Here is a 20,762-nt window from a genome sequence, read left to right on the forward strand (position 1 = left end):
TGGAAAGAACAGGCAACATCCATGGACCAGTTAGCCTAGTGCATTTAAGAGTTGACTCAGAAATAATCAAGAGCCCTCCCAGAAGTGGCAGCTCAGCCACCCTGTCCCAGGATACTTCCCAGGGTGAGCAGAGTCCTCTAGGATTCTGGAAAGTCAAAGGGCTGAAACATTTGTAGACAACATGGGAGTAGATTGACATCCTTGTGAGGCAAAGGCTTTGCGGTCCTCAGATGCAGATCTGGCAGTGTCAATGAAATGACCAGGGAAAGAGCATCAGGCTCCCCATCAGGCATCTGCATACTGCACCCCTGAAAAAAAGCTATACTCAAGAGATGTTGAGGGGAGACAGTATGTTTATTGTAGCCAACAGATCCAAGCAATCAGTCAAACTGCCAAAGAAACTCAATCTGCTCCCAGAAGCAGAAACAGCCCTGCAGTTGGGTCCCAGAGGACCATTTAGACTTCTCTCCCCTCCCAACCACCACACAGCACATAGACCCTAGAGGTACATAAGTACTGCTTATGCAGCCAGGTTTCCCCCTCCATGTGCACAAAAAGCAATAAGAACATTCCATAATTTGCCTTTGGTGAATCAACTCAAAACATTGAGAAGTGATTACACCCTCTCCCCACAATGTAACTTTTGGGGTGGGTGTAGTGAGATGTTTTATATTTGTATATATAATATATCTATACCTATACAGAGAGGCTATGTACAAATGCATCAGCAAGCTTCAGTAAAGGAAGACATCAGCAAGAGGCACAGCAAGGGACACAGGCTGTCTATCCTTAAGACACAAGTAGGAAGGAAGATTTCTTGATTTATCACCTGTTCCAATTTCCTATGTCCTGGGACTATCTTTTTGGACTTGATCAGTTTTCCAATGATTAATCTGCTTAACCTAACCTTGTAAATATTTACCAGCCCAACTTCTCCAAGGAGATTCACAGAAAGAAATATGGATCCAATCAACTTTTCCTTCTTATAAATTGGGAATAACTGTGATGAGTCCATAGCTAGAGGGGCAGATAGCTATTTCCAAAGCCAGTTCCAAGGCACCTCGAGGCATTTCAGTCCTGAAAAATTGTGCTTTGTTCTTATAAGCTAAATCCCATGGGTTAGCCAGCCCATCTTCTTTGCAGTGGCCCTTAATTAGGAGGAAGAGACAGATGGGGGGGAGGTGTGAGAGAGCAGGAGAGGCAGGGGCGGCTGAGAAGCCAGCAGACTGAAACCAGCAGAGCGCAGTGGTGGGAACATGCAGCCGGAAGTGGACCAGCTTGCTGGCCAAGCTAGGATGCAGGACAGAGCAACGGCTGCTGTGGAAACATCTCACTGGTGTCCCACCTTGACTCACAGAAGCCCCAGTTTGCTCCCAACCTCACTGACCTGGGGGAGGCGTTCAGAGACCCCCGGAAGGAAGGTCTAAGAGCCTCAAGAAGAAAGTGCATGTGAGGGCAAGCACCTGGGACAGAGATGGGTCCTGACCCAGCCCCATCTGCTTGGGTCTCTGAGCCCACGGATAGGCATTGCTTTCCCTGGGCTCCATTCTGTCAGGGAAAAGAAGGAGTCTTGGGTTTTTTAAAGAGGAGTTAGGACTTTTTTCATGAACCTAGGGAATCTTGCAAATTATCTGCCTAAATGTTATGAGTCCTGAAAAAAGAAAAGTTCTTAGCATCAGAGCAGATCCTCACATCATGGGACAGGGGGACATGTACTAGATGACCAAAAAATGATATCTGCAAGCTGCAGAAGTATATCCCACCACCCTTGGTCTCAGTTGGCTGAGGTACCCACAGCCCACCTTTCCACTCCCAGCTGAGTGGCTGGAAGGATGGGTAGTATCACCTGCTCCAGGTGTCCTGGTGGCGTGGCTCACCCCCATTGGCAGTGTGTTGATTGGCAGTTAGGTACTGAGCTGATGAGTTGGGAATTTCCAGAAGGGCTGGACTCACCTCACCTGGGAGTCCTCTGGCTATTTGCCTGTCCCTCATCCTGTGCCCACACCCTCCCTGGCCACTGTGCTCTTGTCCCAGTTGTACCTTCCTTCCTCCCTTCCTAAGGCCCCGATTCTAGAATCCCTTCCTTCTCCCCTAACTCTAATTCTGGAAGAAGTGGTTACAGAGGTGGAAGTAGATGCACCAAAAAACCTTGGTCCTTACAGTGCTGACCTAGCAGTCCCCAACTCTGTTATGGCTTTGTGTGTGCCTCTGGCACCCAGCATGGTGCCTGGCACAGAGCAGATGCTCAATAAATGGTTGTTGAAGTGAATTAAGCTGAATCTCCCACATGCTATTGCTCTCTCCCCAAAATGGCCATCTCATGCGCAGAGGCAGGGATTGGTCCCTGAGACTGTCATGATGCTGTCTCCACCCCTTTTCCCCAGACTCATCCCCTGCCCTGGACACCTAACTCCCTGAGCAGGGCGGGCTGAGCTCCTGGGAGAGGAGCAGGGCTGAATGCCTCCCCTCTAGCCGACCCCTCTCAGGCCCCAGGGGCTCCACCAGGAAAACCACCAGGGGCTCTGTTGATTCAAACTGGAAACCAAAAAGCCAGAGAAGGGGGCAGGACCCTCAGTTTCTGTCACTTGAAACCTCAGTTTCCCCATATGAGGGACTTGGTTAGTTGACCTCTTCCAAGGTCATATTCTCTGAGTCAGCAGTTTCTGTCCCTGGCTTTCTCCCTCTCTCCAGGCCTAAACCATTCCCTTTTAAGGTGAGTAAAATGGCAGTGAAAGTTGGCTTCCCACTCATGCTACTTCCTTTCCCACAAAAGGAGCTGCTGGGGCTGGAGAGCAGGAAGCAGGACTCCAGATGGACCAGGCAGGTCACAGGGCTCAGCAGCTCCATGGCCTCCTCTCTCACATCCCTCCAGCCTTCCCTCCCTTCCTCTTGCCAAAAGCTAGATGGGAACCCTGCTGGGGCAACTGGAAAAGTCCAACCCAAAGCCCTGAAGGAAGCTGCCCTCCTATGCATACCGCCTGGGATCCTGAACCTCGGCTGCTCCTGGCTCAGGGGAGGGCCATGGCCATGCCTTGGTGGGTGCCTAGGGTGGAGCACAACCCTGCCTGGAGCTGCTTTTCCGGTACTGTCCTCGCTATCACCCGCAATGGATCAGTAGCCAATAGCAAACCGCCAGCCTCCTGGGGCAGCAGCTAGCGATGGAAACCAGGGCCAGCACAGAGCTCCCTGGGCCGAGGCTGAGTCCAGGTTTGTTCAGCCCTGCTCTCCTTCAGAAATGCACAATCACCCCTGTCACATGCCCCCTTGGTGACAGGACTGCATCCTCACTCTCAGCCTGACGGGTTGCTCTGGGCTAGAGCAGCCAGAGGAGCACGGCAGGGCCACAGCCCAGGCCTTCTCAAGGCCACTCTGGTCAACTCAGGAGAGCCCGTCCTCCCCCCCAGGTCCTCTCTGAAGCCATCACCAGACCAAGCCCCGAGCTGCACCACCACTGCCCACCTTCCCCATCCTCTGTGGGACCCCACAGGCCTCCTGCCTCCTCTCAGAGACTGTCCTCTCCCCTGGGCCCACACATCCCAGACGCCATGGCAGGTTCTCAGATGGAAGAGAGGTGGGTCACTCCTGGTGCAGGGTGGTGGGGTACGAAGTGAGGGGTTCAGGAGGCCCCAGGTCAGCCCTGGGGTCCTGCTCAAGAGAAGCACACCAAGAGGGCAGGCAGGGTCACGCTGTACAGGGCAGAGAGTGGGAGGAGACAGGACGCGGGGAGGGGCTGCAGGGCCGGCCGCCCTTTACTTGGCGCCATCGTCCGCGTTGCCCTCGCCGTCCGTCTTGCCGTCCTCCTCAGTCTTCAGGTCATCCGTGCTTAGTTTCTGCTCCTTTTTCCTCCTCACACACTTGACCACCATCAGCACTAAGATGACCACAGCCAGGAAGCCCCCCACCGAGGCCCCCACGATCACCGCTACCGTGGAGTCCCGCTCTGGAGGCTCTGGAGAGGGAAGGGAAACAGATCCACTAGCTGGGGCTGGAGAAGGGGCCCCCTAACCAGCCCAGCTCTCCTGCCTGTGTGTGTTGTGGGGGTCCTGACTTCACTCTCCTCTCTGCACAGGAATTTAGTCCAAGCCAAAAATCAACCCAGGCAACTGACCGCTAAGAACCATACCAAATCCCAGGTCACCAAAAAGACCCCAGAGAAGGGAGCTTTTATCTAAGAGCGTGAACTTCCAGAGCAAACTGACCCAAATTGAGTCCTAAATATACTTATGAATTGTATGACCTTAAGTTAACTTATCCTTTCTCACCTTGGTGTCTTCATCTGTAAAATGGGGATAAGAATAGTCTCTCCCCAGGAGGTTTTCATGCAGATAAATGAGATAAAGCATAAATCATGGAGTTCAGCCCTATGACTGGATGCAGTAAGTGCTCAATAAACCAAAGATGTCAGGATCGTTCAGGGGGTGGTCATGATCCACACCATTCTAAGGACTTTCTCAACACCTGTTCCCTTGGAGACCAGAGAAGAAAATAGATGGCTTCCACCCCACGCAAGGACTCCCCATAGTGCCCTGAGCTAATACTGCTCAGAAACATCAGGGGCCCCCACAACAGACTGACTCCCACCCCTCACCTTCCAGGAGGACCCTCAGCTGGATCCTGCCATGGCCGCGGTGGCGGTCGGGCGGGTTCATGACATAGCAGTTATAGATGCCCTCATCCTCGAGTTGCACGTTTCTCAGCGTCACTGACACATCATACTTGCTGGGGTTCCCCGAGAACTCCACACGGTCTCGGAATCTCTCTAGCTTCAGGTTAATGATCTTCATGCGAAACTGGAGGAACTGGGGAGTGGGAGAGGGGACAGAATGGGCAGCTGCACAGCAAAGAACTGCAAGGACAGTGGAAATGTGCCCTCCTCCCATGCACCCTTTCACCAAGGTAGAGAGGCAGTTACCCCCAGAAAGGCCACGCAGGTGTGGCGACGTGCCTCATGTCAAAGCCCTCTGGAGCAGACAGCCCACCCAGATCCTCTGGGTCCAGTGCACCCGCAGGGGCAGGTGATGGGAAAGGTGGGCTTCATGCTGCAAGGCTCCTGCCTCCCCGACCCCCGGCCCACCCCAGGGACTCACCATCTCCTCCGAGCAGTTATTACACTCCTGGTAGGTCCAGTTCAGGGAGAACTGTTTATGGTTCACGGTGTAGCAGGAGTTGAAGGTGCAGGACAGGCGGGCATCAGATCCATTGAGAATATTTAGGGTGGTAGGGACTGTGACTTCCATGCTCTGCCCTGGTGGCACTGGAGAAAAAGCCACAAGCTGGTGAGGGTTCTGGCTGACAGGGCCAGGGAAGGGACAAGACTTCTGTAGCCAGTGGGGAAGTGGAAGAGGTGAGGCAGTCTTCCACCTGCCCCAGTCCTTTTGCTGCCATTTGCCAGCCGAATGAGGGACTTCACTGTCCTTGCCTCAGTTTCCCCCTTCTTCTTCACCACCTTTAACCATCCTTGTGGGCCAAAGCCCTTTCGGCTAAGGCTGCGGTGACCCACCATGGGGCAGGCAGCTGAGGATCCATGGAGAGTCAGAAGGCCTCGCTTGCTCTCCATGCTCAGGGACAGGGCGAGGCAGTGTCCCCAGCCCAGCCAGGTCCCTCATCTTCCGCAGGCTGACAGGCAGAAAAGAGAGCAGACCAGCAGTGGGAGGGGATAGGTGCCCCAGAAGAAGAGGCACCATTCCAGGGACCAGCTGATGGGTCTATGGGGATGGGAAACCAGGCCTGGAAACAGCACATCGAAGAGCTGCTAGAGACTGACAGGTGGCCCGGTGGAACCACCAGCCTCTGACCAGGAGACTGGGAGTCAGGCTGTCACAGCTGAGAAAAGTCCCTCCCAAGCCAGCATTCTAAGCAGGGCAGAGTCTAGGGGAGGTGCATAAGACATGACATTGGAGGAGGCTTCTGCTGTCAGGATCAAGGAAATACCTCCTAAATATCATGACCCAGACATGATGCCTCACCTTAGCCCTGGCCTTAACTGCCAATATTGTCAAATCTTCACTCCAAAAGATTAACCCTAATATTAATTTGCTGGGGATGTAGCTCAGTGGTAGGGTACTTGCCTAGCGAGGCCCTAGGTTCCGCGCCAGTACTGCCAAAAGAAAAAAGTAATGTTCAGCATCATTCACTCACTCATTTATTAGATATTTTAATTTTTAAATTTTTTTATGTATTCATTTTTGGTACCAGGGATTGAACCCAGGGGTGCTTAACCACTGAGCCACATCCCCAACCCTTTTTAAATTTCATTTAGAGACAGGGTCTCACTGAGTTGCTTGGGGCCTTTCTAAGTTGCTGAGGCTGGTGTCGAACTCTCAATCCTCCTGCCTCAGTGCCCCCCCCCCGCCGCAGAGGCTTTGGGATTACAGGTGTGTGCCATCATGCCTGGCTTATTAGATATTTATAAATCATCTACTATGTGCCAGGCACTTAGTCTAGGCCCTGGGGATTGCCATGGGGCAGAGTCACTGCGCCGTGGAGCTTGTATCCTGGTGAGGGAGACAGTCACAAGGAAAAGAACATGAATGCCACTCTAGGGAGTACTCCATGACAGGAGCCTTAAGGAGTAAAGTATGGACAGGGAGCTGTTTCATTCATGGTGTTTGGGTGTTCGAGGAAGAGTGCCCTGAGAGGGGGACAGCTAGGCCGCACCTAACTCAAGGGAGGGGGCGAGCCTCTTGATGTCTTGAGGGAATGAGTTCTGAGGCCAGGGGAACGCCAAGGGCAAAGTCTCTGTGGCTGGAATGACCTTCACACATCTGAGGTAGAACAAGCAAAGTGACCAAGGGGGCGAATGGTGAGACCTGAGGGAGTGAGGCAGGGACCAGGCCGCAAAGGGCCAGAGCACAGGATCAGGCATTCCTCTGAGGAAGACACTAAAGAGCTTGACGGGGAGGGGGAGGGAGCTGGGGAGCGGGTGAGAACTGGTGGATCTGGGAACGGACAAGGGGACCCGATTAGACTTGGTTGATCCCAGCTCAGGTCTCCATCAGCTGGCGGAACATGGGAAACCCCTCATCTCTCTAATCCTCTGCTTCCACCTCTGTAAAACCCAGCTCCTGGTTGTTATGATGATTAAAATAAGCCCTAAGTGTTCAGCTAACAGTGACTTTTATTATCCTAAATTCTCCTTCATTCTGTGGCAGGAATAGCAAGGGCTTCAGAGATGGGGCAGCAGGGCGCCTCCAGGCCTGAGGGTACTTTGGAGACTGACCCCTCAGGCCAGCCAGTCCCTTGCAATTCCCCCAGATCTGGCAAAAGACCCAGACTGCAAAGACTTGCAAAGCTTCTAGTTTTCTGTTTTGTTGCACAATCCCCCGCCCCAACACCAAGGTAGCAGCCCTATCAGAGCAATCTTCCGCTCAGCCCATCCCCATGGGTGAGGACCAGAGCAAGCCACAGGACTTCAGGATAGGAAATGCTCTGAGCTGCTGGACCTGGAGGCCACCATCAAGCCCAGGATGGGGGAGCGGGGATAGCTGCTCAAACCTCACCTGAAGGGCCAAGGACTCCCGGTGAGCATTTAAGTGCTCTTTAGGGGAAGACCAACTAGGAAGGCTGAGCAGGCCCCAGTCGGGAGGAGAAAAGCCCAGTGCCCTGCACTTTCATAGCCATTTTGAATGATGTGCCAGGCACGGAGGGGGTGTGCAGGAGACATCAACACCACCCCCACTCTGCAGAGCCTGAGAAATCTGAGGGAAGGCACCGATGGCGGCTTGTCCTGAGTTCACCTTCTGTCCCAGGAATGCCCAGCTTCTCTAGCCCCTTTCCTTAGAAGGGCTGCCACCTTACCAGGGTCCCTGACCAAAAAAAGGAAATGCTTTGTGAAGCCTGGCTGGCCCTGTGGGTTCCACCCTCCTTGTTCCTCTGCCCCACCCTCAGCCCCAGACAACATGCAGGGTTCAAACTGGACCCCACTGGACAGCTCCCTCCATCCTGAGGGAGCTGGCACTCCGCTGCAGGCAAGGCCAGCGCTGTGGGGAGAGACGCCTTTTCTAGCTAACAGCAGGGGGCAGAGAGAGGTGCATTGCGGGCTCCCTGCTCCACCCTCCCTGCACCAGGAGGCAGCAGGCAAGATGCATGTGCCCTCTAGCGGTCACAGGGGTCAAACGTCAAGTCCCATCTGCAGAGAGAGAAGGGGGCATGGGGGTCACTAATCCAGAGCTGGGTGGAACCTCAGGGGTTGGAGATCTAACACCATGGTTTTACCTGTGAGAAAAGAAGGGCCACACAGAAACACACAGAAAACAGGGACCAGCTGAGGCCAGAATCACAGTTCCTGACTGCTAGTACAAGTAGCTGCCGAGGCCTCACCAGAACCACCCCCAGCTCCACAGTTTGGGACCTTGGGCCTCCCACCAGTCCAAGACCTATTAAAGATCGAAAAACTATTGCTCGAGATCAGAGCTGTGAGCAAAATTCTGGTGTCAGGATTAACTCTGCTGCTTCAGGAAAGTAGCTCATCCAGGTCCACACAAGCACCAAAAAAGTGCTGTGGTACCAGGTGATGCTTTAGCACTCGGTGAAAATCCCCTCATTTACTACTGACAATGACCTGTCAGCACCCCATTTTCCAGATGAGGAAAAGTAGCACAAAGAAGTTAAGTGAATAGTCCAGGTTCACAGATATAAACGACTAAGTTAGAATTTTAATTTATGTGGGTCTGGCTCCCGTGTTGAGGGGTCCAAGCTGGGTGGGGATGTGATTATGTTCCAGGTCTTCTGATGTCTACATGGTAGGTCCAGCCCCATAACTTCCAGCCCCCAGTTCCAGGCAGCTTCATCAGAAGGGAATGGACCTGTTTGAAGCAACCTCCCTACAACAAGAGTCCACAGTCTTCCTATAGTCCCTCTTGGGGACAGGACTGGGGCCTGGGTCTCCTGATCTCCAAAAGACATAAAGGAAATAACAATCAGCAGGGATGCAGCAAGGATGTGGCTTTTGATCTTTGCTCCAAAACATCACCAGTGATGGGCACCCCCTCTCCAGGGCATATCTGACCCCCACAGGCCACTTGTTATCCACTATTCTAACTGGTCCATCTTGCTGACACCCTGAAAATTTTCTCATTTGCCAGACACTATCTCTTAGAGGGACTGAAAGTGAATTCCCTTCACTTCTCTTTCCAACCCTATAACATCTTATAATGTAGGTTTGTTTTATTCTCAGGTTTCAAAAAAAGAGTAAGCAAGCAATTGCCACCTGGGGCGGCCCCTGCAGCCACCAGGCGGCCTGCACGCCTCACCATTCAGACCCTCCCTAGCCAGCTCTCGCCCCCGAGTCTGTCCATTCCCCACACAGCCAGGATCAGTCTGTCCTCATCCTCCCTCACTTCCAAACCTCCCATGGCTCCCTGCTGCTTTCAGGACTGAGTCCAGGTTCCTGTGCTCATGGCTTCCAAGCCCTTTGCCATCTGGGACCAACCTACGTCCCAGCCTCTTCTGCCAGCCTCCATCCTTCCATGCATCTTTTACTACGGTGACCTTGGTATTCTGTTTTTTCCTGAAACCACCACCTTATTTTCCTCCTTCAGGCCCTTGCCCATGTTCCTGCTTCAGGTTGGGAAGTTCATTCACCCTCTCTCTGGGGCTCACCCACGCATCCCTCGGATGCCAGCTCATAAAGCGTAGCCTGAGTGACAGCTTCCCCAGTGTTCTGGTCCTCTCCACAGGCTTGTTCCTATGTCTTCCCCATAACTGGGAGGCAGAATGGCATAGTGGCCAAGACCAGGGCTCTAGTGCCCCTGTCTGATCTTAGGCAAGATAGTTAACCTGCCAGTAGCTCAGTTTCCTCATCAAACATATAGGGGCCATCTGTACCATAGGGCCTATCTCTTGAGGTCATTTTTAGGATTAAGTGACCTCCCACTTGTATAAAGCTCTGTATTATGTGCCTATGTCTCTTAAGAGGCTCTGGGGAACTGATTCTTGTTCACCTTGGTATCCTGGGTACCCAGAACAGTAGGCACTCAATAAAATTCTGTTGGTGAAAAGGAAGACTTTTTCTCCTCCACACCTGGGTCCCTGATGCCAGCGGTGGGCTTGAGTGAAGACCAGATTCTACTTCATGGGCCTCCACTAACAGAGCCCAGACTTCAGTAATCAGGTCAGTGACTGCAGAGTCAAGGATCTTGAGAAAAACTCTAGGGAGCCCAATCATTCAGAATGTTTTGAGCTAAAAGACCAGCCTCCTGTGCTTCTGTTGTGGGTACCAGTTGCCCAGTCAGCCCTTCCTCTTCACCAGCTCTACAGGCATCCCTATGAGCCCCGCCCCGTACAGTCCCCTCCATCAACACTTGTGGCATCCCTCCATCCTGGTGATCCATGCTGCTACAACCACCAGTTCTGTTGTTCACACAGCCCTCAGCCTTGGAGTATGGGGGCATGCCTCGACATAGGCCCAGTCAAGTTCAAGTTCAAAGTCTTCATTCCCACATCCTCCCCACTCAGGAGCTTTAGCTTCCTCCTGCGACCCCTTCACAGCTCCTACACCAGATCTTCATCCCAGAATCCACCTTCCCCTAAGCTGCAGTTCCTTACCCTGTTCACTGAACCCTTACTTTCTTCTCTGAGGTATGGTTCTACAAGGCTGCCTCCCCCTGGCAGGAAGCTCTCCCTAACTCCTGAGGGAAGGTGTCTCTCCTTCACCTCTGGTTTCTCAAATGCAGGCTACTCTCCCAAATCCCCCTTGTAGTCTGCACTTGAAATTCTACCTGCATGATTGGTGCTGCAGTACCATTTCTTGAACATTGGGGGCAGTAAAGCCCAACATTTAAGATGAGGTACTGCAGTCAGACCCCCATAGAGTTCAAATCTCAGCTCCCCTTGTTACTCATGTGACCTTATTGGGCAAGTTACTTCACTTCTGTGTACCCATTTCCTCCCTGTAGCGTGAGTATAATAATCATATCTAACTCATACAATTGCTGTGAGGATTAAGCAAGACGCTCTGGGTCTGGGCTCATGGAAAAGTGCTTAGAAGGTTAACCATTATTGAGACCCTGCTATGTGACAGATCCTTAACATTCAGCCAGAGGGAGCCTCCAGTTTACCCCTGAGACAACTGCAACTCAAAGGGATTGAGTAACTTGCCCATGTCATTAAGTAAATAATTATGTTGGCTTCAAACCCAGGTCCAATTCTAAGCTTCCACAACATAACTGTACTGTTGTTAATATGCCAAATAATTCAGCAAAGCTAATAGGACTTATCATGCAGTCCTGTCGGGGGCCCTGAATATCTCTGCTTAGCACTCCTGCCCAATATCATGGCATACACAGAGAGAGAGAGACAGACAGACAGACAGAAACTTGGTGACAGGGAACATTCCCACCGACAATCCTTGAACTTGACTCTGTCACTGCACCAGCAATGAGTAAGTTTAGGAGCAAGAACGAAACTATCTACAAGGCAGGTTTACAGCTAACTTTCTTGCCCACCTGCCCACCAGGAAGTCTACGAGTGGTCCGATATGAAATTGACATTCTGGACCGATTTGACAGGGCAGTCCATGAGAATGCTGGACAGTTCCAAGCCTGGTTTCAAAGGGCCATACCCTTGCTTGGCCCAGGGGTTCCATTTATTTTTCTCTGTCTTTCTCCTGAATCTCTTCACCTGACCCCTCCTCATTCCATCTGGCCAAGCCAAAGGTGCCTCCTCCACCATCCCCCAGTGCCTGCTTCTGCGGTTTTCCCAATCCAGAGATCATTCCTCAAGCCTGCTTCCCACCTACTCCCACACATGTTCCAACAAATCAGTGGGGCAGATTTTCGGGACGCCAGACCCAGACTCAACTTTCCACTCCCAGCTCTCCCTCACAGTCTCTCTACCCGAAGTCCACCAGAATCCAAAAATCAAGGTTTGCAAAAGAAACCTTTTAAAGAAGCCATAAGCCCCAGGACCCCACATCCGCAGCAGCTAAAATAACAAAAAATTTAAAAAAAAAAATCCTCGAAGAGACTCCGCAGATCAGCCTACCCACTGCCCCACCCCCACATCGGTCCACTTCAGGGAAATTCTTTAAAACATCACCCCCCTTGATAATTTTCATCCATCCCTGAGCAACAACACTCAGATACCCTGACCAACATCTCTGAGACCAAGCTGTCCCAGCATTTTGCAGTCCCAGCAACGTCCCCCCAGTCCCCAGCGCCTCCTTTCCCAAGGACACAGAGGGAAGCGCTAACATCGTCTTCCTTCCTGCCCCCTGCCCCCTCCTCCTCCAGCTGCAGCTGCACTTCTGAACCCTCAGGAGCATGCAGATGTGGGTCTAACTTACCCAAAGTGAAAAAGAGACTGAGCCCCGTGAGACTGAAGGCAGGGCGAGGTAGCCAGGCATCCCTGTGCATTTTCAGAGACTGAGATGTTAGGCGGGTGGGCTATGGGAGAGGGTGATTTGAGGGACCAAGGACTACAAGGGAGGAATGGTTAGATGCTAAAAAAGAAAATGCACGGATGTACTTCAAAGACATATACAACATTAAGGAAGCTTTATTTCCATCTCTCTAATATGGCCGACTTGTATGTTGCTGCTAAAAAGAGAGAGAGGGGGAGTGTGGAAGGGAGAGAGAGAGAAAAAGGGGGATGGCGTAAATATTGTGGTTGGTGGATTTCAAAAAGCAGGTGGGAGGGCATAAAAAAGTCTTTCTGAAAAGAACAAAGTTTCCAGAAAGTTTTACCTTCTCAAGCAAGAACTAAAGCAAATCCTGCCTTTCTACTTCTCTTGGAATGCTTTTTAGATTTTGAAAACTGTTAGAGGAATACATTTATTTCAAAGCTGCTGAAAGGAGGGAGTTTTTTTCATCATTTAACGCCCCCTCCAAAAAAAAGACCTAAAAAGGAAATGCTTGTTTTTATGTTATTTGGGAAGGGTTCAGGGAAGTGAGCTGGAGAGACTTTTCAGGAAGTAATGACCCTCATCGTGCCGGCATTTCCACGGAAAACAGAACATGCAAAGGAGGTTGGTGCAAAAACACCAAAGAGATTCTACAATCAGAAGGAACCCAAAGGCTTGGGAACATTTTTGAGACAATTCAGAAAATGAAAATATGGAGTGGGTATTAGATACCCCAAATGAGAAATTCTTCATTTTGTGAGTTGTGATAATAATACTGTGGTTATGTTCTTTAGCGTCTTTGTTAAAGATACACACTGGAGTGTTGATAGGGGACATGATATGACTGGAATTTGCTTTAAAATATTTCAGGGATTAAAATCAAAAAGGTGGAAGAAGTGTGTGTCAACAGCATAGACAAGGCTGAAGGTGGTCTGGCTGACGGGAGATGGCTGTGAGGTGTTCATTATACAGTCCTCTCCTCTGTCGTGGAGGTTTGAAACTTTTTTTCTTTTAAAGGAGAAAAAATAGGCTAATGTCACAAGTAGGTGAACTTGGAGAGGGAGTAGCGAGGTAACCCTGGACAAAAAAAAGGGAACATGGTCAAGTGGAATATAGAGTCTCTTGAGGCAATCCCAAGCATTTTTAAAGGGCCATTTGTGTGTCATTATGTGCCAAAGAGGGATTGAGGAATATGAATACCTAAGAGGCTATGAACTCTGTGCCAAGTACTTGATATGTGATATTGCAACTTAATCTTAACTCTAGGAGGGGTGTTTTCTTTCTCTCTTTTTCTTTCTTGCTCTTTTAAATTGTAAATGAGGAAGCAGAGGCTGCTAGGGCTCAACCCACCCCAGTTTACACCTGGTAGTTAAGGGCCAGGATTCAAATTCAGATCTTTGTGAAGCTCTGAATCTTTCCAGTGTTCTGTATTGCTTATCACCCAGGGAGGGAGATGGGCCAACACTAGGTTGTTTTAAGAGACACAGGGAAGGGCTGGGGGTGTCGCTCATGGTAAAGCGCTCGCCCAGCATGTGTGAGGCACTGGGTTCAATCCTCAGCACCACATAAAAACAAATAAATAAAGGTATTGTGTCCATCTACAACTAAAAATATTTTTTAAAGAGAGAGAGAGAGGCAGGGAAGAGACTAGGGGGACAAGTGAAGCAATCAGCCTTTGAAGATTTATGTAAACAGAGGTGCTAAGGAGCAGGAAGTGGAGGAGGAGGGAGTCTTGCACGGTGCCTGGCTGAGAGTAGACAATCAGTACCCAGGGGGTGACTGACTGCGTGGGGACAAGCCTGAAGGAACGAATGAATTTGGAGACTGAATAGGAGAAAACTGACATCATAGAGAAAGTGAAATCTAGCCAGGCCTCTGAAGTCTTTCTAGGCAGGGAAGGAGCAAAGGGGGCCACAGCTTGGAGGCAGAGCTGCCAGGAGGCAGAGAGGCGGAAGATCTAGGAGATCACTGTGCTTGTCCGTGCCTGGATCATGCACAGATCGTCCCCAGGTGCCTGTCTCTTCAGTAGGGTCTGGCTCTGGAGGCTCACCCCAGAGTGCACAGCCCAGGGGAAGGAATTCAGGGAAAAGAGAGCTTAGCCCTGGCCCCACTGCCCCTCCAGTCCTGAGGCCTCCTCCACCATCAGCAGCTCACAGATGTGCCCAGAGGGCTAGACTGGCACACACAGGACCCCAGCTCCTGCTCAGGCCCGTCCCGCCAAGTCCCAGTCTGCAGCACCGCCATCCACGCTGCCGCAGACACTTTTCAGCCTAGCCCTGTTGCCAGAGATTTTTGGTTTGGCGTAGCCGGCTCCCTCCTTTTTCTTAAAGCAGCCAAGGGTGCTGGTGAGGCCCAGAAACGGAAAGAATCTGCTTCCTTGTCTCATTTGATCTCACACTTAGGTACCGAAGTTTCTGTCTTGGAGGCAACTGAGGCAAGAAATGGACCTGGAAGTTTTTATGCTTCTATTCAGAATTTGGCTAAAAGAAACTAAGTATCTGAAATTCAAATAACCTTTATCCAACTCAGCCCTGCAGGACCCCAAGGGTCAGTAGAAACCAGATCAGAGGTGAGGGCCTTGGCAGGGTAAGAGCAGGGGAGATGGGAGAGAGCTATCTCAGCAACTCCCATAGCCCACTTGGGTCACTAGTTTCCCATTTGCTTCAAAAGAGTAAGCCATCCCTGGGAGCCAATAAAAGCTGAGGAAGCAGAAATTTAAAAGAGGTGTTTTGCGGAACGGAGACACCAGATGGGTTTCTTTTTGAACGGGGTGGCAGGGGGTGGGGGTAGTGAAGCTCTGTGGTTTTGGCATTTCTGCCTGGTGCCATTTACCACTGAAGATTTTACTGGACAACAATCAATTACCTATCCTGCTGAGAAAAGCAGTGTTACACATAATCTAAAGGAGGGCAGTTTCCTTTTGCCTTTGGAGTGTCTAGTCAAGGCTACAGAGAGCCTCCTACTTTACTTTTGCTTTAGAGTCTAACTTCTCAAAGTATGGTTCCTAGGCCAGCATCATCAGCATCACCTGGGAACTTGTTAGAAATGCAGAGTCACAGCCCCAAGGAATAGAATCTGCATTTTCCAGGTGATTTCTTTCTTCCTTCCTTCCTTTTTTTTTTTTTTTTTTTTTCCTTGTGGGTGGTACTGGGAATGGCACCCAGGACCTCACACATACTAGGCAAGCACCCTGCCACTGTGCTACATCCCCAGCCCCTCCAGGTTCCAGGTAATTCTTGAGCATGTTAAAGTTTGAGAAGTGCTACCTTCAACCAATATTAAATAGTTCAATGAGAAGCCAGGTTTGGGGGCTTGGGGAGAGAATAGTACACAGGAACAGACCTGGGATTAAATGCCAGCATGATTGATCTACAGAGCACACAGCAGACTGCTCTTGGGTTCAAGGTAGAGATTCATCGAACCCCTCTCCTCCCCGCCTCTTGTCCTTCTCAAGCCATTCCATACCAAGGTTTCTTTGACCCTTCACAGCACTTAGCATCTGTCTTTTCCTTTGCACTTTCCTTGTCTAGGAAAGCCCTTCCTCTCTTGCTTGCTTAGAAGGCTCATGGTCTGTCTCCAAACATCTACTCCAGGAGGGCATGGTGCTACACTGCTGTAATCCCAGTGACTCAGGAGACTGAGCAGGAGAATCACAAATTTGAGGCCAGTCAGGGCAGCTTAGCAAGACCCTCTTTCAAAGTTAAAAAAATAAAATAAAATAGAAAGGACTGGGGGTGTAGCTCAGTGGTAAAACACCCCTGGGTTCAATCCCTTGTTCTGCTTCAAAGTCATATATTCCTAATCTTCAAATTACTTCTTTCTTCTGTGCTCCTGTGATGCTGGGTACATTTACTCATTTATAAATCAAGTCACTCATTCAACAAGCTCAAATACTGTAGTAGGAAGATATGTTCTAAGACCCTTACTGATGCCCGAAACCATGGATAATACCACTGTGAATTCCATGGCAGTGAATTCGATGGCAGTGGATCTGATACCCAAGAACACTACTAAGTAACTAATGGACAGGTCACATACACATCATGGATTTGCTGGACAAAGAAGTAACATATATGCTGCCTGGGAAGAAGCCGGAAAGTACAAGGTTTCATCACACTATTCAATTTAAAACTTATAAATTGTTTATTTCTGGAATTTTTCATTTAATATTTTTAGACTACAGTTAACTATGGCTAAATGAAACGGCAGAAAATGAAACCAGGGATAAGAAGGTACTACTACACCTATTTAATGGCCCTATGTGCTTCATACTGGGCTAGAAACTGTAGACCCAGAAATGACTGAGACACAGCTCCCGTTGAGATCTCACCTTCTAGACAAGGAGATGAATGTACAAATTCAGGCACAGCGCAGCATGACAAGTGCAGCCCTGTCTGCAGGAAGGATGGGAACGAAGCTCTCCTGGTGTTATGGGAGCCTCCATGCTAACAGGGTCAGAGAGTATGGTCATTATTTACTTCCCAACTCACCTCTCAACTTATTCTGAGTATGTGCTGGACCTCTGAGGGTCCCTGAGCAGAAAGAGAATGAGCAATGTCTATATCATGTCCCAGGAAAGGACAGAAATTCCATCAGCCTGACCTTACCCAAGCAGGGTGTGGGGGAACTTGTCCAGTGGCCTCCTGTGCAGGCTGCTCCACTCTGCTGCCTAGGACTTCCATTCAGGAGGGATTGTCCCTCGTGGAGGCAGAGGCAGCAAGAGTCACAGAAAACTCCTAAAGCAGGGTCTCTAAGAGCTTAAGATCTCTGAGAGAAGATGAAGTGCCACATCTATGAAATTAGAGGGCAACAGAAGATAAAAATCTGATTAAGTGTGGAAATATCTTGGAAGGGGCAAGAACTCAGAGATCACCCTGGCAGGACTTGAGTGTAGACTTGGGCAGGCAAGAAGGGAGAGGGCAGCTTGGGCAAGAATGCACCAAGAGCAAAGGCTCAAATGCAGGAAAGACAAAGATAGATGGATAGACATATAGATAGATAGATAGTTTTTTTTTTAATAAAAAAGTAGGGGAGGTATAGATGGGCAGACAAGGTGGCACCAAACACAGAAGGCCAGGAACATGACTCCGGAAGAGGTAAATCACCAGTGCTGTCACAACATAAGAAAGGTCTTAGCTTTGTGAGAAATCTCTGAGTTCCTTAATTTTTTGATAAAACAAAGATGTTCCAAGAGTCTGGTTTTGCGGAAGTGGTCATGAATTGCCTGACCTCCCTTGAAGAAGCCTAGACCACATCTGCAAACCAGCTGGTCAGAAGGTCAGTGGTCCTGAGAAGCTTTCTTTCAACATAGGAAGAGGCTTACTGGTCTGTGTTGGAATACAACTTATAGCCTAGGGCCCCTCGCACTGAGAAACCACTAATTCAATGTCAGCATGAGCCCCTCCAACCACACGCACACATGCACAGCTAGGATTTTATGAAAAGAAGTTTCCAATGTAGACACGTGAGCACACTTCAAGCCAAAATGGGGGAAGGAGTGAAGTTGCAAGGAGCAGCAAGAGACAAAGGGTTGGCAGGGTCCTAAAGAAGGCTCATCCATCTGCTGGTCCGGTGGACAGGCTGGCTGTTTCCAATTCCAGTAGCCACATTCTGTTTGTTTGAGGGTCTTGTTCTGTTTTGTTTTTTTCTTGCTTTGTATATGTGTGTGTGTGTGTGTGTGTGTGTGTGTTTGTGTGTTGTTTTTGTTTGAAATGGGGTGTGGGGCGGGGCAGGGGCTCACTGTGTTTCCTATTCGGCTTATAACTCACAGTCTGCCTGCCTCAAGCTCCCAAGTAGCTGGCACCACACGCTTGTACTGGCCTTCCACAGCCAAATTCTGGAGCTGCTAGATCCTGCATTATTCATGGGCAGCCCACCCCCTCCACTCTTTCTCTTGGCAAGGACCTGTGTGCTTCTGGAAACCTTCGAATATGGGAGCATCTGGTGTTCTAGGGACCTAACATGCTGCAAATTCAAGTAACAAAAGTGTTTGCTGAAGGATCTCCTATATGGAGATAGTTTTCCAGCAGTTTTCCTGCCCTTCAGAATGTCACCCCTCAGAGACACTTGAAGCCTTTGCCTAAGCTCAGCTTCCTAACTCTCTCTTGGAAGGTAAGAGGGACTTAGGTGTCTTAGTTTGTTTCCTGCCCATGGAAGTAAAAATCAACAAGAGAAGTGGCACTGAGTCACCAGAAGATACTGTCCATACTGCTCAATTTTGTTATTAATGGCACAGACTGGCTAGCATAACATTTTAAAAAAATGAAAGAGCCAGTTTCTGAATGACAAGAGCTGGAAAAGATAAATCCAACCAAGGAAAACACATTTGAAGTGATTGGAGGGCTCAGACCCTGCTTTAGGAGTTTCAGACCAGACACTGTGGTCTAAGCTATCTCATTTAGTAATTGCAAAAAAATAAAAGAGAGCGAGAAAAATCCTACATGTCTTCATTTTATATATACAGTCCCCAATTTACAATGGTTCCATTTATGATTTTCAACTTGACAGTGGTACAAAAGCATATGCATTCAGTAGAAACCATACTTTGGAGTTTTGAATTGCAATCTGTTCTTAGGCTAGTGATCTGTGGTAAGATCACTGCCTTGGTGCTGAGCAATGGCAGTGAGCTGCAGCTCTCCACCAGTCACGTGATCCCAAAGGGGAAAAACTCATCTTCCAGTGTTCCTACATTATGAAGTTCTGCGAGTTAAGTACATTGAATGCATTTTCAACTGACGATAATTTCAGTTTATAATGTGTATAACCACATCTCAGATGAGAAGCATCTGTATAGGGAAAACAGCCTCAGAGAATCTAATTAAACTTTGCAGTGTTGAAGAGTAAGAGGCAGAGCCTGGATTTGAACCAAGCCATTTGATCTGGAAGCCTATTCCCTATCTCGTCCACCTTTATGATCCTGGATTTAATAGACAGTCCCCTATAGGAAAAGGAGGTAAGAGAACAAGCAGATCTTCTCCATGGGCTCCTACAGGGCTGTTCTGGTTTTAAGTGAAATTAGTATTGAACAACCATGGATTCCACCCTCAGCTGCAACTTCATGCCTAGGCATGAGAGGAAGGTTTGTGGGGAAACAGGTGGATTTTCTCTTCCTCCTCCTCAGACTCAACTGCTGAACCTAGAATGGAATCAAATTCAAATGCGGGTGTGCCCACCCTTCCACAATCAAAGTGCCCTGTGAGGATCATGTGGACAAGCTGTCAAGCCCACCTCCAGCTCCTTTTCCAATGATTCTGTATCTTGAAAATCATCGTTCAATGCACCCATCTGGAGAAGTCAAAAGGGGTCCCTTAACCCAAGAAAGAAAAAAAAAAACATGATTTAATAGCCCAGAAATGAAACTACTCCATAAACACTTTGGTTATGAGGAGTCCTTCCCAAGACAAATTATCATGCCAACATGTGTCCCTGATATGTCTTGGACAGGACAGGGCCTTCTATTCACATATTGACATGCTACTTATTTAGAGCAAACAGAGATCCATTGCTAAAGACGAACAAAAAGAGAACACTCAACAACTCTTCTTCAGAGTTAAACAAGAAAATTGGTACAAGAGAAAGAGCCCATAATGCCATGAGAGGGCCCCAGTGCTAGGAGGGTTTGAGGAATCATCCAAAAATGGATGCTGCTTAAGACTAGATCAGAAATCAAAGATGCAGGAAAGATCTCTTCTTTATCTGAGCCCTGAATGGCTCAATGGAAAAAAGGGATGCAGAGAATGAGAAAAGGCCTGTGGTAGCTGAGGAAGGGAGACTGAAGCTGAGTCTAGCTGATCCCTAGAGACCAGAAGTCAGAGTTCAGAATCAAAGGATCTTTAAGACCAATCTTATCAAATATTATGACAGTGAGATCTCAAATGCAAGAAGTAATACAAATCTTACATTTCAAACCAAGAATTAAATCAGGGGTTGTCCATTTTGGAATCCCAAAGCATTGCCTTTGAAAAAGACATCCAAGCTGGGCACGGTGGTGCACACCTGTAATCCCAGTAGCCTGGGAGTCTGAGGCAGGAGGATCAAGAGTTCAAAGCCAGCCTCAGCAACTTAGTGAGGCCCTAAGCAACTCAGTGAGATCCTGTCTCAAATTATAAAATAAAAAAAGGACTGGGGAGGTGGCTCAGAGGTTAAGCACCCCTGGGTTCAATCCCCTGTACTAAAAAGAAAAAAAAAAAAAAAAAAGGCAGCTCTGTGAGAAATTAGGAGGCCTATGGTGAGGCCTGGCAAGGACAATGCCAATGGCCAAATGGAAGGAAGAACCACTGGGTTAGATCCCAGATCTGCGCTCACTGCTTGGCACTGTGAACCTTTCCCGGGACCAATGTGAGCCCAGCGTGCAGTCACCGCGAGGCTTTCCTCCAGGTACTACAGTTGTCCCAGGAGTTCCAAACTATCGGTTGCTTACCCA

The 20,762-nt window shown here is 49.3% G+C and overlaps 1 protein-coding gene across 1 annotated transcript; it reads right to left on the reverse strand.

Moving 5' to 3' along the window:
- Positions 1–335: 335 nt before the first annotated feature.
- On the reverse strand, positions 336–12,541 carry Scn2b (sodium voltage-gated channel beta subunit 2). The gene is made up of 4 exons (XM_047516952.1): positions 12,284–12,541; positions 5,088–5,254; positions 4,589–4,799; positions 336–3,949 (listed from the first exon to the last, which is right to left on the reverse strand). The coding sequence occupies exons 1-4, from the start codon at positions 12,351–12,353 to the stop codon at positions 3,750–3,752; spliced, it is 648 nt and encodes a 215-aa protein (XP_047372908.1). The 5' UTR covers positions 12,354–12,541; the 3' UTR covers positions 336–3,749.
- Positions 12,542–20,762: the final 8,221 nt, after the last annotated feature.

This window comes from Sciurus carolinensis, chromosome 11 (genome assembly GCF_902686445.1).
Source record: "Sciurus carolinensis chromosome 11, mSciCar1.2, whole genome shotgun sequence".
NCBI lineage: Eukaryota > Metazoa > Chordata > Mammalia > Rodentia > Sciuridae > Sciurus > Sciurus carolinensis.